Source organism: Ammospiza nelsoni, chromosome 11 (assembly GCF_027579445.1).
Source record: "Ammospiza nelsoni isolate bAmmNel1 chromosome 11, bAmmNel1.pri, whole genome shotgun sequence".
Classification (NCBI taxonomy): domain Eukaryota; kingdom Metazoa; phylum Chordata; class Aves; order Passeriformes; family Passerellidae; genus Ammospiza; species Ammospiza nelsoni.
Window position 1 is genome coordinate 8,102,419 of NC_080643.1, and position 18,623 is coordinate 8,121,041.

General features: G+C 38.9%; 1 protein-coding gene across 4 annotated transcripts in view; it reads left to right on the forward strand.

Annotated features, from left to right (window-relative positions):
* FHIT (fragile histidine triad diadenosine triphosphatase) overlaps positions 1–18,623 on the forward strand; it is a 517,032-nt gene that overhangs the window by 254,283 nt on the left and 244,126 nt on the right. Inside the window, exon 6 of one of the 4 annotated variants that reach the window (XM_059480069.1) lies at positions 12,891–13,006. The exons of the other annotated variants lie outside the window; for them this stretch is intronic. Within the exon in view, the coding sequence (XP_059336052.1) occupies positions 12,891–12,916 (26 nt within the window). The 3' untranslated portion in view covers positions 12,917–13,006. Of the gene's footprint in view, positions 1–12,890; positions 13,007–18,623 lie in introns of those variants that run through there. 4 annotated transcript variants of the gene reach the window in all.

Genomic DNA, 18,623 nt, shown 5'->3' on the forward strand with positions numbered 1-18,623 from the left:
AATTTCGTTAGGAGAAAATCTCTTATTTGGTATTTGATTATATTGATAGTCTCAAATGGTACAAATGTTTTTCCATGTTAGTTTGTTGATCAATCAGAAAGTAAGTTCAGAGCCTTATTAAATCAACATTAATTTTTTTAAAATTTAAACTGTTTCAAAATAATTTATTTTAAGACTAATAAAACTAATTAAAATCTGAATATTTATATGAAAACTATAATATTTTTAAATAGAGATTATGTTGTGGATGGGATGAGAAAAGCTGGAGTTTGAGAGTTGGGCAATTTATAGAATTTCCTGGCTGGTCCTACTCATAACTGCAGAAAAATGAAACCCAGGATCCAGAGTCTCAGTTCAGAGGTATCAGTTCACGTTGCCCTTAGGGGTGACTCTGCACACCTGGAAGTTTCTGACTTCCAAGCTCAAGAACATCAACATGTGGGTGGCTTATTACAGAAAGGTGAAGTTCAATGCTTGGATTTTTTCTCATGTTGAAAAATTAACACAACAGAATTCAGGCAGCAGGGTAGTCACTCACTCCTTTTTTATCTACCAAAAGGGTTTCCACTCGCCATAGACCTCCAGGGAAGGAATTGGCTTTCCACTTGAAACACATGTCTTCCTCTGAAACTAGAAAGGTCATTATTGAAGGATAACAATACAGAGAATTGAAAAAAAAAAAAAAAAGTTTCATTGGTAAGGATAACTAGAAATTCAACCAGACTCTCTGTGTCTTCTTGAAAGTGCATTGTCCTCTGACCTCTGACACAGAGGTTGCACACAACAGATGCAACTGTGACCAAGCAAAATTATTTCTGTCATCTTTTCCTTGCAAGATTTTCAGCATTTCTTCTACTTGAACCTAACACCATGTATGTGCACTTCTGTGAAATACTCTTTGCATGCATTAACTGGTGGTTTAAGTCCTCAGGAGGTCACAGGCTGCTATTTCACTCATTTTTTTAAAGGGGCATGCTGTACTGAGGTGTTTGTGTCCTTGATGAGGATTTGTCCTGTACTGTAGCCTAATCCATGTGAATTTTGATTGCCCAAACTCTGAGCATTCCTACAGCAAAAATGTGCACGTGCCATGGTCATTATGAAAAGCAGAATAAGCCTGAAGCTGTGTTGGCTGTAGCTTGGAAAGTGTGGCAGCGTTTTGGTCTCCAGGCTTTTCAGCTGGGTATGATCAGGTGCTGTTGACTGCAGTCCTTGCTGAGCTGGGCTGATTTTCACTGCAGTGTGGGTTCTCTGGTGTTGGTGAGGCTGTGGGGCTGGGAACAGCAACTGGGGCTGAACCTGCTGCCTCTCTTGTCCTTTAGCTTGGCATTCCACCACAGAGAGCGCTTGGTCAAGTGACCCCTTGAGGTTTGTTCATTCAGTCTTTGCCTGAGAATATGTACCTCAGTTACCTCGTTGGAATGCAACTTGGGAATCTGTTCCTGTACAACAAAAAGGGTGTTTGGGGCAGCAGTGACCTTCAGAGTGTGGGGTCTGTGTAGGATCTTGGTGTGTGTTTTGGCTGAGCAGGGTATTTAGCCTTTAGGAAGGCAGTTTCTCTGAATGTAGTGTTTTCCCTTGATACCAAAAAGCAGCAGGAGTGTTTGGGTCTGTACTTTTGGATAAAAATCCCCATAGAGTATGATCAATGCACATTCTATGGATTATTATTTATGTATTTTTCTTTAAAACCTACGTGCTGAGGCTCCTCAGGGCTGTAAGACTGCTGATGTTCAAGTTACATGTTCAGTGGCTGTTTAGTTAGGGTTAACCTAATGCATTACAACAAATGTATTCTGAAAGGAATGCAAGAAATAAAAATAAGAAAGAAAGATGACTAAATATTGTTGGCACTTGAATAAAACAAAAAACATAGAGTAATAATTTCCACAGTCCCTGCAGTCATTCCTGAATTTTTAATATTGCTTTGTTTATTGTACCTTTACATTGCAGTCATGTTGTTTACCAAATAATTTCAGGTCATTGTAGTTGGAGAGTGATGGCTTCCCAGAGTCACATTTTCTAGATGTCAATGTGTGGTAGAAGCTCCTGGCTGGGCTCTGTTCCTATTTGATTTATTTGATTGTAGGCTGTCAAATTTGGGGGATTTTTAAATAATTTTTTCAATTGTGAGGTTATAAATGAGTCATTTTGAAGTGTTTCCCTTTCAGTGTTTTTAATGTTTGGGAAAAATAAGTCTAAAAAGGTCTTCATGTTTTCTTCTCACTCTTTTATTACCAGATCTTGGAAGTGAAAGTCCTTTTTACAATTACTTTCAAGACATAATTACAGCCCCATACATATAATAAATAAAAAGTTTTAGAATTCACATGAAGTGCAAGCTTCAGAGACATTTCAACTGCAATATTATTGCATTAGGGTTGTACTCCCTTATTTTGGTGGAGGGACCCAGAGAAGTTCATTTTAGGCTCTCTTCTGCCTGAAGGAGCACAGATAACCCTGGTACAGCAATCACAGGTTCCAAAAGGGACCAGCAGAACTGGGCAGGTAAATAGACACATCCCCTGAAGTAATTCCCAGTTTCCAACATGGATGTTTTTTCAGGATAATGACTGAGCTGTTAATGTTGTTGAAGGAGCAAACAGCAAGGGCCATGCACTACACCTACACCTCTGGGAAAAAAGTGTTTGTAAGAGAAGATGCCCAACCAAAGTGACCAGCTGTACTTTTAATTTGGCTGCATTGCCTTGATGGGAGGCACAGTGTTCCATTTGTGTGTGTATGAGACACACTCCTCCCTCAGCTGCCTTTGACCCTTTCTGCTGCATTTCAGACCCTTTCAGCAGTGCAGAGGGTGCAGGCTGTGTTTATGCTCCTGCAGCTGTGTCCTTTGCTAAGAGCGATCTGAGCACAGTGGAGATGGAGAGCTAAACAGTGCAATCTCCCAGTGGCATCCTGCTCCTTGTATGCCAGCTCCTCTGTTCCTTGCTCAATTTTCACAGTCGTTACAGAAGTAATTTTCCTTTGACCTATATAGGTGTTTGCTTGACTGAAAAAGGAGTTCAGGTTCCAGATTCAGCTCACTTGTGGCTGAGATGACAAATAGACTGAGAATGCTGTTACATTTGGGGTTACCATGTGGAAAGGGTGAGTCTGGTTTTGCTTACACATTTAATTTGTATACACTCATAGCTAATTTTTAGAGAAATGGATACATGTTAACCATAAGGAAAATGATAATTGATACCCATTCTTTTCCCAGGGTATATATAGGACTGTGAAAATTATTCTTCTCTAGTGAGTGTTCTGTTACATCCATAGGTCAGGATAATTTGCTGGAATGTTTTTTGACCAGCAATGTCAAGAACCTCCAGGCTTTTTTGTCTCAGCTGAGCATCCTTTATAATGGGGACAATGTAGAGGACTATGCTGCAATCATAGTTGACTCTTGGATTTTCAGACTAGAAAGGACCTTTAAGATAAGGTAGGCTGTTCTTTTGAGTAACACAGGCAGTGGATGGATCACAGAATATCCTAAGCTGGAAATGATCCACAAGGATCATTGACTCCCACTCTTAACACCCATGGTAGCCCCTTCAGACAGAAATTGCTTGGTCTGAGCTTGTTTGCTAGGCTGGAGCATGATACCAACATCTCTTCAAAGAAGGCTTTGGGCATTTTTTATTTAAACCTTGGTGAAAGAAATTGTGCATGCAAGCAGAAATCTATACCCTAGGCCTGTGTAATAGGAATAGTAACATAAAGTTACACTAAAGGAGGAAATTCATTATCATGCAATGTAATCAGGTATGGCAAGCTCCTGGTCATTAGTTTTTACATGTAAGAAGAAGAAACCATAGTTCAGGAAGATGCACAGAAAGAATAATGTCAAAAAGAGCTAAATTGTACTTGCAATTAAAGTAGTACAAAGAACACAGTATTTCTCAAAAGATAATGTATATAAAAAATGACCTCTGCAGAGGAGTGGGGGACAACAACCAGGCATGAAAGTCCATCACAAATCCTCATGACAGCAGAGAATCACCCCCAAAAGAAGCAGAAAATTAATTGATAAAAATCGTAAAAATCAATTTTTTAAGCATCATGGAATAACTGAAGGAAAATCAAAGTGTGCTTAATATGCTGAGGTTGCTTAACACAAGATATGGCTTTTGCACCTGAATATAAAGTATGCTGAAGTCTGACAGAGGAATATTCCTGTAAACCTGCAAATACATATTTAATAATCAGGACATGGTGTTATACATTTACCGTATGAACAAACAGCTGCCACATAATGTCCTCACACTGCTGAAGGGAGCCTATGAATTCTTCTTCATCTTTCTGATTAAAGTGAAGCCAGACATAGCCATTAGAGCTGTCTGCAAATGAAAGCTTTTAAATATACCTGCTCTTTCTCTGGCTCAAATCTTCCCTGGCTTATTTTAATCTTTATCCACATCTTGGTCAGGCAGAATAAGGATATATTTTTTATGTGATGGTTCACAGGTACTAGGGAGCCTTTCAGCTTATGGAGGAAAAACTGACCTAGTTTATAGGATGCTATTTATCTCTAAAGTATTTCTTCTTATTTGGTATCTGCCACATAATGAAGAATTTTGCCATAAATGTTGTACTTTGATCAGAAGTCACAAAAGGAGCCTTAAACTTACTATCTTTCAGGGAGATATTGGAACTTTTGTTCTTGTGAATAAGGTAGGTGGTTAATACTACAATAAGAAATACTGGGTACAGCTAGAAACTAATGCAGAGTGTAGGAAAAATCATCTGAAAGGAAGGAATAAAAGGAAGACTCATCTTTCTCTTAGGATCTCTAGGCATTTTTAAGCCTCAGTTCATAATTTTAAACTGCTTAAATAAAGGTAATTTCCAGTTAGAAGGGGGCCAGCCATTAAAAAACATTATCAGTATCTTCTTGTATCTCCTTTGTAATATTTTTTGTGCTTTCCCTAGGACAGTAGAAGGTACATTGTATAAAATCTCATTTGACCACAAACATGATCAGTTTTAAAACTTAAAAAAGGAAAGATTTATGTGCTACCTTATTGTTACAGTTGAATTCCAGCTGGAAATGCAAAGAGGAACAGGTACAATCAGATATTGTCCTTATGATTTTCAAACTTATTTTTCAGAACTTGCTCTCGCTTGGGTTTTTTTGAGCCAACCCTCAACAGTTTAGATAACCCACTCCATTTTTTTTTTTTTCATAACTATCAGAACAAATAGCTTCAGGTCTAGTTGTTTCAGGGAATGGTGCAGTAAGCAATTGTTTTGATGTCATTCTGAATAGGCTCCATTCATAATCCTGTGTTGAGCCTCCTGCTTGGTGATGGGGAGACAGGTCCATGGAGAAACATGAGTGGTTGTTGTGCCACAGACATTTTTCCTTTGTACTGTGTGTGTTGGGGAAGAGATATTTCTAGGTAGGAAGTTTGCTTTTTTTTTGCTGAACATGTTAGCTGGGTGTTTGAGCCACACATAAATGTGAAGTTTTCTCCTGGGAGAACATGTGCCCAGTTTATTTTTTGTGTGCCCAAGCATCAAAGCTATTGAGAAGTTAATGGAATGCAGTGTCAGCAGCACCTTTAGGAATGGGGAGTTTAGGAACAGCAATGACTCTACTGATGCATGTTCTCCTTCTCTCTTCAGCTAGAACGTGCTTCAAATGAAAAATTGCTCTAGGGGAATTAGGAAAGGCTGTTTTTTACCCATCAGTGCGTTTAAGTCTATGCGTGGAGGGTCACACATGTAGGAGGTTTCCATAAAATTTATAATCTCAGAAACACCATACCTACCAGCAAGCAGTTAATATTAAAATGCTTGATTCAGTCTTTGATGTTCCTCCTAGCACACAAGTCCTCAAAAAGTGAGATATGGAAAGAATAGAAAGAAAGCAAAACAAAACTTCTCCATTAGACCATGTAACAGAAAGTTATACTTTTGTATTCACCTGTAACCTTATCAGGGGATGCCAGACAGTAATTCCTTTCTAGCTGCCACATAAAAATATCTTCAACAAACATAGTGATAGCTTCCCAGGAAGCTAATCTTTAATACAACAATAAAAAGGGCAAGGAAGAGAGAGGGGATGGTTGATGTATGAGTAATGTGTAGTATATTGTACCTGCTCAACTTTAAAACCAGTTAGAGCACAAAAGGCACATGTACCTCAAATCCTGGGCTGCAGAACAGGTGAGGGAGGGGATTCTGCCCCTCTGCCCTGCTCTGGTGGGACCCCACCTGCAGAGCTGCTTCCAGCACAGGGAGGACATGGAGCTGTTGGAGAAAGCCCAGAGGAGGCCACCAAAATGATCGCAGGGATGGAGCACCTCTGCCATGAGGGAACTGGGATTGTTCAGTCTGGAAAGGAGAAGCCTTTAGGGACACCTGATTGTGTCCTTCCAGTACCTGGAGGGAACTTGAGGGAAAAATAGAGAGAGACTATTTACACAGGCAAGAGTGAATGGTTTTAAACTGAGAGGGGGTTTAGATTAGATATGAGGGAGAGAAATTCTTTCATGTGAGGATGTTGCTCCACAAAGAGAAGTGCTCAATCTTCCCACTATCCTGGAAAGCCAATTGCTGTTGGCACCCTGGCATTTTTCTAGCAGCTAAATCACAGTAACCATCAGGGCTCTTCCTTGACATTCTGTACTAACAACAGTGCCCCACAAATGGAGGGTGGAGGAAACTCTTAATTCATTGTGGCCTGATTTGCATTGTCCTCTCATCTGTGCCCTAGAATCCCCAAATTTCTCCCTATTTCCCTGTAAGCCAGAGCAGGGTCTCTTAAGAGGCTGTGGTGCAGGTGTTGCATTCATGCTTTTACTGATCTAGACTCTTCCGTGGCTTCTCTTGTGTTTTTACCACTGATAATAAAGGTGCTGTTATTGCTATGCCCAAGGTTTCACTCAGAGCAACATGACACCATTTTAATTGTGTGGTATTATCATAAAAGTGACCCAGAATTCAGTGCAGAGGCTGTGGAAGATCCTGATTTCTCTCTGACCCTGCACAAAACCATCTGAGGTGTCACTGGAGCTGCCTCTCCACAAACTTAAACAGATTTTTCCAGAACTAATGTTCTATTTTAAGGTTTTGAAAGTGCATTGACTTAAGGATTTGTACCTAACACTGTTTTCTTTTTCTCTAAGCACCTGTAGAAATGTTTTTGTGAAGGAGAAATCTAATGATCTTATTGCAGAACTTTGAAAGAAAATTGAGTTGTCTTCCACAAACGAATGTCTCTTATTCACTACTGTTGAAACATCACAAATCTTTTTTTGGTGTGAGCTAGTTCTTATGTAAATTGTAGTAAATAATATATGTATCCACGGGCCAGCTAATGTAGGACTATACTCTGTTTGGTTTTGAGGAATGTACACACTTGGCAGTGCAAAGGCAGAGAGGAGGGAGGAGGAGCAGTTAGTATTTCATATCCATGCATTGCAGGAAATAAAAGTTAACAGCTCTAGTAAAATTCATATGCTAGACAACTGTAGAGCTGAAGAGACAGTGAATCCCAGAGGGTTAACTCCTCCTCACCTAAGCAAAGTAAATTATTTGACTTTTTGAAATGTCTTCTGAAATGTAATAAAATCTGAAGGGGGTAAGGATCTTCATCTCATTAATACAGGGTCCCAGCAAATGTCATTTTCTAAGCTGCTTTGGGAAATGGGATTCTTTTCAGATTTCAGCGAATAGTTCACAGTCACAGTGTATTACTTTAGCAGCACATTTCTCTTCCTTACACATTACATGCAGCACAGTTTAAACAGTAGAGTGAGCTTATTTTGGCTTCATTCCTTTATATGAACAGAGAGAATTTTGATTTGCTATATATTTCACTGCTACTGTAGATTCCCTTTCCATCTTAAATGGTAGTTTATTAAGATTAAGTGCTTTCTTATGTAGATGTATTGAAAGGACCTTTGATTTGGTTTAAATTAAATTTGATTCAATTAAAATGTAAGATAGATTGAAGCACATTTGTGAGGAGAAAATGAAAAAGGCTCCACTAAAGAGAACCCAAGCCATAATAGACATGGAATAAGGAGGTTGCTATCAGGTAGGCAGGTTGTGAAAATTGGGTACCAGAACATTACTTTCAATGAAGAATCCAACCTTGTGGTATCTAGGAGGGGATACAAAGAGCAAATCACGTGGCTCATGCCCTAAGAAATTATCCAAAGTGACTAACTGGCTGGGTCAGGTCTTGTTAGCATTCAGCACCACTGCTTGGGCATGAAGGGAGAAAGAAGAAAAGAAACATGAAAGGAGACATTAAAGGAGAGGAATGAGAAAGGAAAAAAGGAAGGATTTGTGAAGGCATTATGAACCCAATCCTTTCTTCTTTGTACTCTCCTCGACCCACATTAAATCCAGGCTCTAGGATGTCCTCTGGACAGGGCAAAAGAGGATTGTGTGTAGCTCATCTGCACTCAGATCACTGCCCGACACCTCTGAAAAGTTTGCCTTGGTGCTGAACCTTGGAGTGGTCTCTCACCCTCACCCAGGTGGGTTTGTGAGTTCAGAGCCACGGTGAGCAGTGGGTTTGGAGCCCAGGCACTTCTGTAAAACACTTGTTCACTAAAACATGAGTGTCAGGCACCCCAGCTGTGCCTGGGAGGGGTTACAGCCTGCAGAAAAGAGCCGAGCCTCTCCTGGGAGCTGGCCCTGACCTCCTGCCTGCTGAGAAAACTTTCCAAGGTGCAGACCTTATCCACTCCTGCAAAGCCACTGATTTTTTCCACACAGACCATGTCACATTTAAGCAGCTTTTGGTCATTTCCAACACAGACCAAATTTAAATCGGAAGCCTTGAAATAGGAACTATTTTATTTTATTGTGAGCAACTAGAGCTGCTTAGCCCTTTGCATAAAGTTTAGAAAAGCTTTCTTTTTATCCCCTTTTTTTCTTTGCATATGTATGCTTCATTTCAGACCTGGAAATGCATAAAGGCTTTTGCATTCAGTAGCATTATATATAGATAAGATATTTTACTATTAAGTCATTGTATGGTTATTAGTCACTATGATCAATGTAGCAGAGATGTTGGTTTAGCCATTCCAATACTAATAGGCCACCAAAGAAACAGTTCATTTTGTCAGTTATGTATAAACTCTCTTCTCATTTGCATAATTGAAATTCTTTAAAATGGTTGGATATTTTTTCCAGACTGTCAAAGTTAAATATTTAAATTCTCAGCACTGCTTTGAAGATTTTATTTCTTGCTTTCTGAGGCAGTCACAAATATGAAGTTTAATGTTAGAATATTGATTTTAGAAACAGTCATCTGTAAGAACGCCAATTTCAACACTTTGTCTTGATTTAGTGAACTGCATTTAGATATTTTTCAGTCTGTTTATTGAGTAATATTACATATCAGATATACTTCACTTGTCATGTTGACCTAGATCTGATATTTTTCACATGTATAAAGTTATTCGAACTTGCAAAAGTTTTTTTCTCTTTGCTGCTTGGTACCAGTTATTGAGGCTTTGTCCCTAACTTGCTATTAATGTGCTATTGTTAAAAATTGGGATTTGGATGTTGCAAAATGAAAGAAAACAGTGTGCATGAGTGTCCCTGGGTGTGCCTGGGTGTGCACAAGTGTGAGTAGTGTGCGTGAGTGTGTGAGTAGTGTGTGAGAATGTGAGCAAGTGTAAGTAGTGTGCAAGAGTGTGAGCGGGTGTGCCCAGGTGTGCAAGGGTGTGCATGAGTGTGCCAGGGTGTGCCCAAGTGTTCCCAAGTTCATTTTTCAAAGGCAGTCCCTAGATTCAGAGCTGTCTCTATGCACGCTGTTCCTGTAGTGAGTACACAGATCTGTGACTTTCTCAGCAGAACTAACTCATGTTGTGTGTTCTGAGTGCACATTAGGAAGAAAAAATAGACTGTGGAAAAATGCATTAGGTATTAAATAGGTCACTAATATATAATGTGCATTTCTGTTAATTGATGTAGCCAATGTACAGTGTAATAGCTGCAAAGGAGCTGTTGTGGTGCATGCTGTGAAGACATATTAAAACAATACACAATAGTAATTTAAATTCTAATAAGTCCTTTAACATACAGCAGTATTGGATCCAAGAGTATCTCTATGATTTCCCTCTCTCAAAGGGACAAATTGTATAGTTTCATTTCTACAATATTAATAGAAAAGAAATTATGAGCCCAGCTACTTCTAGTGTATGGACTAAATGATGTGTATGCATCATGTTTTGGTGTCGTGTAACCTGAGTTTATTTTAGGTTAAAGAAGATTGAATAATCTTTGTGCTTTTAGTAGGAGCATCTAAATAGCAGTTCCTGATAGTACAGTGCTGATATCTACTTTAAAGGGTCTTTGCTGATTAAAATGCAGTTTGCATGATTCTTTTAAACAACTCTATACTTACTTGCCCATGTAATCTAATGCACTTCAAACATGGGAGATGTTCATAGTTTTTGACCTCAGTAAATGTGATAGCCATGGATAAAGAATTTTTCAATTACTAGAGAACAAAGCTTTGTGGCTAGGATAATACAGTGATACAGTAAGATACAGTATTTGTGGCACAGAAGGAAAAATGGGCACTGAACAAGGAGAAAGGATAATAAAGGTAAACACAAAGGATGTTATTTCCCTTGTATAATTCTCTGGACGATACTGTATCTTCAGGAGCATGATGCCCAGAAGCAGTGATCGCAAATTAATCAAATATCACCTGAACTAGGGCTGAAAAGGATTGAGTTAATAAAGCAGAGGGGGAGCTAAAAGTAAGGATAGCATGGGAAGTGTTGTTTGTCTACTGGAATACAGCAATAAAGATAAAGATGAGTGTTCTAAAAACTGCAATAAGTTCATATCTCACAAAGAAATACTATGATATTTTTGTAGTTCATATATTAAAAAGAATAAAATAAAATCTGCCTTTAGGGATTTATACTGTAAAACCATAGAACTAATCCTTTTATAGGATCACCATAAAGGAAACCTCCTAATCCTTGTCAATGACTGTGTATGCAGTTATTGCATCAGTTCAGAATATTTTGACAAATTTTGCTGCAGCTAGACTTGTCTTGGAGCAAGATATTCTTGGATGTCTGGAACAGGCTGTAGAAAAGCTGCTCTTTCAGTGTGAGACACTGTATAGACCCTTTGAAAGTTCATCTAATGAATTTTGGTTTATACTAAAGAACTGTTGCTACTTAGCTGTCACCTCCCATTTGTCTTGAATGTAGCACTGCAGGACTGAAAGTTCAAAGGTGTGTACCAGAATTTAGAGCAGTGGCAATTGTTGGAGCTGAGTTTAAGGTAGACCTCCTGGCAAGATTTACAAATGTGTCCTAAAACTCAATTTTCACACCCTTTAAATCATTCATAATTAGATACGTTGATCCCGTTTGCTTTTACTGAATGGGAAGAGTTCAGTTGGCTGAATCACTTTTAAGGAGACAAAAGATAATTTGTGCTGCAGCACACGGAGACAGTGTCAGTCCTACTCCAAAACTAAACCCTATGGCCATATTTGATTTCACAGGAAAAGTACCCCACAACTTGCTTGTAGTAGCAAGCCTGGACAAGAATTTCTGGCTTGCACAAGCTAATTTTCAAGCTATGGTGCTTCAGTTTGGAAGGAAGGGAAAGGGTTTGCTGGTCTGTGGCAGTGCTTGTTTCTTTTGGCCCAACAGAGTTTTTCTGCTTTTTGCAGCCCTGCTGATCTGCAAGCTGCCAAGCATTACCACCTCTGTCTCTTTTTAAAAAAGAGCTAATATCACATGTGAAGGGGAACAAGCAAGTGCCTTCTACCCAGAGAGCAGCAGAATGGAAGAGATCACCATGGCAGCAGTGTTATTAAGTGCAAAACCGCTTTTCAATCATTTTCATTATATACCAGCTCCCCAGCTGGATTCTTTTCCCCTAAAGGTGGCAACTCTGTTGCAGGCTGGCTGCCAGGTCCAGGTGCCCACTTCAGCAATGCCTCACTGAGGTAGCTCTGAACCCAATAAAAACACAAAACCACTGCCTTGTAAGATCTCTGCTCCAGGTGCTGCAGGGACAGATGTGCATGTGCTTTATGGCAGTGGTGTCACTTCACAGGACTGATGTGTTGCCCTCCCCTCTCTGCTAACAGGGTATGGGTTTATTTTTTCCCTTGTCAGTGCCTCTTCTTTTCAGTGAGACACAGCAGGGAATAAACTCATGAGTGAGACACCTTAGGAGCTAGCTGCATGAAATGCACTTAGATTCCTCATAAAGTCCTGGAGCTGCAATAGGTTTGAGATAATTACACCACTATTATGCTTGATTGCTTAAATATACTTTAAGAATTCATAAACAAGCATAGACTCCTCATGAAATAATAATGAAATAAACATGGCAGATGCAAATTTCCATTTCAAATTTAGATGAGGTGCCTCTGAGTTCAGCTTGTTATTAATTTTACTGAAATACAGTATATGTAATTTGGCTATATAGATGCAACATTCTTCCCTGTACCCTCTGGCCTGCTCTGTGTACACTGCCTGAATGTTGCACTGAACCCTCTGTGTCTCATGGCACATTCCAGGCAGGTTCTGCTGTGTCTGTTCTGTTAAACTGGGGCACAGGGGTGGCTGCCCCATCCCTGGAAGTTTCCAAGGCCAGGTTGGATGGGGCTAGAAGCAATCTGGGATAGTGGAAGGTGGCAGGAACTTGAATGAAATGATCTGTAAGGTCCCTTCCAACCCAAACCATTCTGTGATTCCACTAGGTGTTACCAAATCTGCAGGGAAGTGATGGGTCACATTCTGCCCATACCTTCAAAAAAATGAGCTGTTTGTGTCCATCCCTTACTGTGGTCTTTGCTTGGTAATGAACTTTCCATTTTAGCTCAAATAATGATGGAATGACAGGGACTCACCTGTGTTTTTTAACCTCCTCAACAGGTTCTACATCTGTGTCTGCTTCCTGATTTCTCCTGTGGCAGTGAGTGCAATGGGCTGGCACTGGAATTCAATGTTTTCACTGCTCTCTGGACAGCAGGACTCACTCTCTTGGGGGCTATAAAAAGAATGTAAAATATCCTGTCTGTTGGTCTAGGAATGCCATGGCTTCTACTGGCTGGGGTGCATCTTTTACCTTCAAATGTCTTTAAGGATAGCACCATTTTAAGCAAAAAAGGCAAACAAATTGCATAATAACAATACTAGAAGAAAAGAAAGGACAACACTGAAAGCTCAAATTTAGTATTTCCATGTGAGTCTTTCTAATATCTTAATTGAAGCAGACAGAAAGAGAAAATGCACTGTTCTTTCTGTTTAAAAATGAATAGTACTGTAACTATTCCTTTTTATTTCAAGGAAGGAATAATTGCAATGACTTAGTGTTTGAGAGCTCTTGGCAAAAACTGTTTTCTTAAAACAGTAACTGTATTGCCCAAGGAAAATAAAAAGGTTAAGTTTCTCAGAGAAACCTAATTGAAGTGTGCTTTTGTTCTAACAAGCTTTCTGCATATTAGTGAGCAGAACAGACAAACTTATTGGTTGAAATTTCTTATAGAGGACATGGTGATGGGATAAGCAGGTATCCATCACCAGGGAGTTATTTTAGTAACTCAGTGTGATTTGCCTTTGCTGGAAACACAGGACATGTAGTTCACCGAGGGATTCTTTTGATTTACCAGTGGTTGAGAACAAAAATTATAGGTAATTTTCCTTTCATCTCTTCTTGCCCATTTATATTTCAGGGTCATCATCATCCCCTTAATATCAGGACCCCTCCCTGGAGCAATATGTGAAGATTACTCTTATTTTCTTGGAGGTAATGCTATGAAATTACCTATAGTCTTCAGGTAATTTACACAGTCATGTGGATGAAATCATATTTTTCCTAGAGAGATTGCCATCTGCTAGTAGAATGCTTTGCTGCCATGTTGGACAAGATTTACCAAAAACTCTTGACAAATATTTTTTAATCTTCTATAAATTCAGTATTTTTAAATGTATTGTCATGTTGTCTTGATGTGTAGTATTAAGTTGTATTTGGTTGTCAAGTATGAGAGCTGACTTCACTCCATGAGGATTGTGAGATCTTTTAAAAAGTTATTGTAGGTGTAAAAAAAGGAAAAAAGACAACCGCTATATTTTTAGTAAAATTTGCTAACTTTAGTTTCACATTTTAATAGAGTATTTACATCTAGTTTTTATCCCTCACAATGAAAACAAGCTGGTGCCAGTATTCACCTGGCAAGTATTTATACAGCAATTAGAAACTGATAGAGAAAACTCTCCTCTTGCTAGCCAAAGAAGGAGTGCTATTAGATTGCAGATAATATTATCCTCTGTGCAGTACATTTTGCATTTATTTACCTTCAGATTTTTTCCCCATTTTATAATTTCTGATTTCCTGCACTGATTTCAGGAGAAGTATGCATAACCTTATGAATGAAATGAAATTCATGTCTAATAATGGTTCTGAGGCTATGTATAGCCCCAGCAGTGTGAAACACCATTAACAGGAAAGGTTAATGAAGGCACAAAGAAACAAAGTTGTTTGCTGATGCTGCATTGCTAAGTTTAGGACACAGGAAAGAAGTTGAAGTAAGATTGCTTCTCTTTCTGTCAAATATCTTAATAAAGGGATTTCCTCATTCCTGTGGGAATGTAACATAGGACACATTGCATTAACATTTGTAGGTATTGACTGTGAGGTCACTGAACACCACACAGTCCATAACTAAAAGCACTCAGCGGGACAGAGCCTAATGCCAATATTTGTAATTGGAACAGGACTTGTTTAGACAAAGAAAAATGTGAAAACCAAATAACCCTGATTGATTGTCCATCAGGAATTGGACATCAGCCTCCATTCAAAAATTCTGCAAAACTTGGCAATGAGGCCTTATTTAGTTACATTTCATTGTGGGAGCCAGTGCTGAGTTCTGCTGAGTGAAAGCTGTTCCCGTCCTTATTTTAATATTTGTAATCCATGGCATGGATTGACACTGCTAATGTTCATTTCTAGTGTATATTGTCTATATTGTGCATTGTCTATCTCTTTTGCACACACACCTACACCTCCCCTCTAGTTTTGGTTTCCATTACATGCGCAACTTGCCCATTGCAAGAAATTGGGATGGATGGAAATTGGTGCGATGCTGTGTAGAGGCTGTCTAGGTAAGCCCAGGCACAAGGGGGATGTGCTGGCTTCATTTTAACATCCTGGAAATCTGGTGATGGAATAGCCTCACCAGCTGAGCCAGATGTGTGGGAGAGGAAGGGGAGTTAAACAGGAGGGTAGGCAGCAGCTTCCTGTGCTGGTTACAGGTTTTGTGACATTGGGCTTTCCCCAGTTCCAATGTAACACACTCGGTGGGTGTGCAGGAGGTCGTTTTATGGCTGGATTTTGCTGTGTCTAAGGAAGGATTTTATTTATTTTTTTTATAAGAGAACATTAAGGCAGTATTTCAGTTTTCAAGGCACTTCGAAATCTCTGAAAAGGACCAACTGAGAAAGGTCCCTAGCAGTTCAAGCTAAAAGAAGTGAAGATTGTAGTTTCTGTGCCCTTACTACTTTAGATAACTTCTTATTTCAATAGATTTAGGTATTAACAGGCTTTTGCTGTACCCTTTCAGATTTTGAATTTCACTCCAGGCTCATATCAATTTTTTAAAAGTGAATTTACAAATAATATTTTGTGATTCCAGGGCATCCTTGGCTCACTTCATGCTGGGCAAGACATCAAAGAAATTGGTCAAGTTCCCAGCAATGGCACACATTTATATCACTTTCCCTATAAGAATGTGATTAATTTAATAATAATGGGGTTTTGCCCAAAGCACTCTGAATTTCTTTGATTTAGCATATCTTCACAGTGACATGTTTGGCTTTCTCATCATGTCCTTTATGCAGATTAAAAGTAAATATGTCCTGAATGATTGATCAGATGGAATCTATACTCTTTGAATGTGTAATTTTAGCAGCTATAATTTAGCAGCCTCTGCACGTGTGTGTTGATATACAGCCAGGTATTTAGAGACAGCACACACCTCTGCTTTTCTGTGTGCCCTCCTGATGCACACATGGTACATTCTGTATATATCCTGTCTCACTGGATACTCTCCAACTTTCTGTCTGGTAGCAGGCTGTGTCAGGTTTCTCTTGAAAATATCTGTGTGCCACAGAGATTTCATCATTCCCAGCCAAGTGACGGATTTCACTGCTCAAATGTAGTACTGAAACCCAGGTCAGGGACCAATTGAGCTACTGTGTTTTCCAACACACCAAATCTTACCTAGAGTTTTTCATCACTTGAGCAGAAATTTCTAAATCTTTCTGGACCTGTCAGGTGTGGAGAAAATTAAAAATTGTTGTCATTTTCATGTTAAGAGATTACTTTGTGTCGTTTCCACACAACCAGGCATGTGAGATGGAAATAGTCACAAAGAGCTTTATTCACAGAGGCTTCTGTTTCTGTGGGCCCACAGCAGTTCTGGATGAACATCAGATCAACCACACCAAAATTAGAGAAAGACATTTTTAAACTGCACTCCTGTAAGGTAAAGAGTACTGAACAAAGTAAAGCAAATTGATGAATAGCTGTTGTGAGTTACTCATTTTAGAAGCTTCTCCCAAACTGTCCAGCCAGCTGTGGAGGTGGGAGATTGTGCAAACCCTTTGTCCCTGAGGGCTTTGCAGCTCATGGTGCCTCTGTGAACACCCTTGGGTGCTGTGTGGTGTTCCCCAGGACTGGGCCCACTGCACAAATGCTTTTGAATACTGTCAAAGGACCATGTGGTGGCAGCAAGAACTTCAGTACTAAAAAACCTCCCCCAGATTTTTGATTCCATGCATTTATGGGTGCTCAATGCACCTTTTAACCAAGAGCTGCAATCCTCCTTTGCATGGAGGCACACTGGTTTAAAACCTTGGGGGTTTTTAACCTTGTTTGATAACACTGTATCTCCTCCTTATATGGAAAATGTGATATTTTAAAAACACAAACTGTAGAGATACAGTGGAGTTTTATTTACTTTGCTTGGGCTACCAATGAACCCACAGTCAGAACATCCCAAGTTTCTGATAGTAAGCAAGGCCTAGTTGAGCAATGCAGTTGTTTGAAGCTTTTTTTGAGGAAGTTATCATCCTTTCATCTTTCTTTACTTCCTTCCTGAATCCCTGTAATTTACAATGTGTTTGCAGAAGAATTGGGGTTACATGGCTGTGGTTGGAAGCTCTGAAAATTAATTGTGCTGAGCAATCTCTGTATTTGTTTTCCTTTTGAGTCTATAATGCAGTGTTCTGCTTGGGTCCTCTGAACACGGCTGCAGTCGACTTCTAAAGACAAATCTGCCACCCCTCTTATCACTGTAACACATAACCGTTCAAAAGGAAGTGACAGAACTAATTTGAGCTTTTTCCCTAGGAGATGTCAGCTAGCAATCTTTGTTTAAACACTGTGATTATTATTAAACTTAGCCTTTATGTCATTTTTAATCTTAAAATTAGGCAGTCCAGCTTTGAATCCATTTCCATTGAGAAGTGAAGATTAGGTGTATGTCTTGAGCAGTCAAACAGATTTGTAATCTGCTGTGTGGCTTTTAATGCAGTCCAAGTACTGTGCCATTATGAACCATCTGAATCATGAATTAGTAACTCTGAACATAAATATACATAATATATACTATATGTGTAATTTGTACTTCGTAGATAAAATCCAGCCAATGAAGACAGCACTTGTACTGCTGTATCCTTGCTGAGAGTTTTAGGAGACTATATTGTCAATTGTCATAGAAATATCTGACTCTTGCACACAAGATTCATGGCAGCAATGGGGTACATGTTCTCACTTAACAATGGAAATTCAGTCTTGCAGGGATCTTGGAGTGTCATTTTACAGAGGCATGAATTTTCATCCTGTGTCTAGTTCATGTAATGGTGTAAGCAAAGATTAATTTGACATGTCAGAAGTTGAAAGGATAGCTACATTTAGGACTATAATCTTCCCTTATAACATATTAATGACAGTTTTATATCTCTGTCAAAAGGAAAATGTACCTCTTATTACTCTTAGTAGTAGAGTATAATTTATTTATTTTATTGGTAAGACAAAGGACACAAGATGTGAATTGGTATTTCAGCCAATTGTCTTAAAAATTACAGAGTGTAAGGGTATAATTTCTATCTTCCAAAATGCTGGTTGGATTTCTTAATAATGCCTAAAGGTTGTGGTGCCACTTGGAGCAATTACTGTTGTGTCTCTCATTGCTGCCCTTTAGCATGAATGAAGCCAGAGGCCTAACTGCAAAAGTCAGAAAAAAATACCAATCCATTAAATTGACTATTCTGTTGTAACTACTGGAGATTTAACTGATGTCTTTACTGCTTTGTTGAAAATAATTGATTTTCTGTAATACCTCAACTTCTTGCAATAGGTGATAAAGGCAGAATGCTGAGATAAATTCAGTTATTAAAGAAATATTTACTTCACACTTTAATAAATCAAACCATATTTGAGTATTTCAGATCAAGGCTATTGAGAAAATTAATCCCGAATTATCTTCAAGTTTTTTGAGAAGATTGAGGTAATTTCATTTATTCTTGAATGAAGTCATGTAGAATGTTAATATGGCTGGCAGGAAAACTCCAGTTCCAAGGTGTACAAAAACATGATACTGTGAA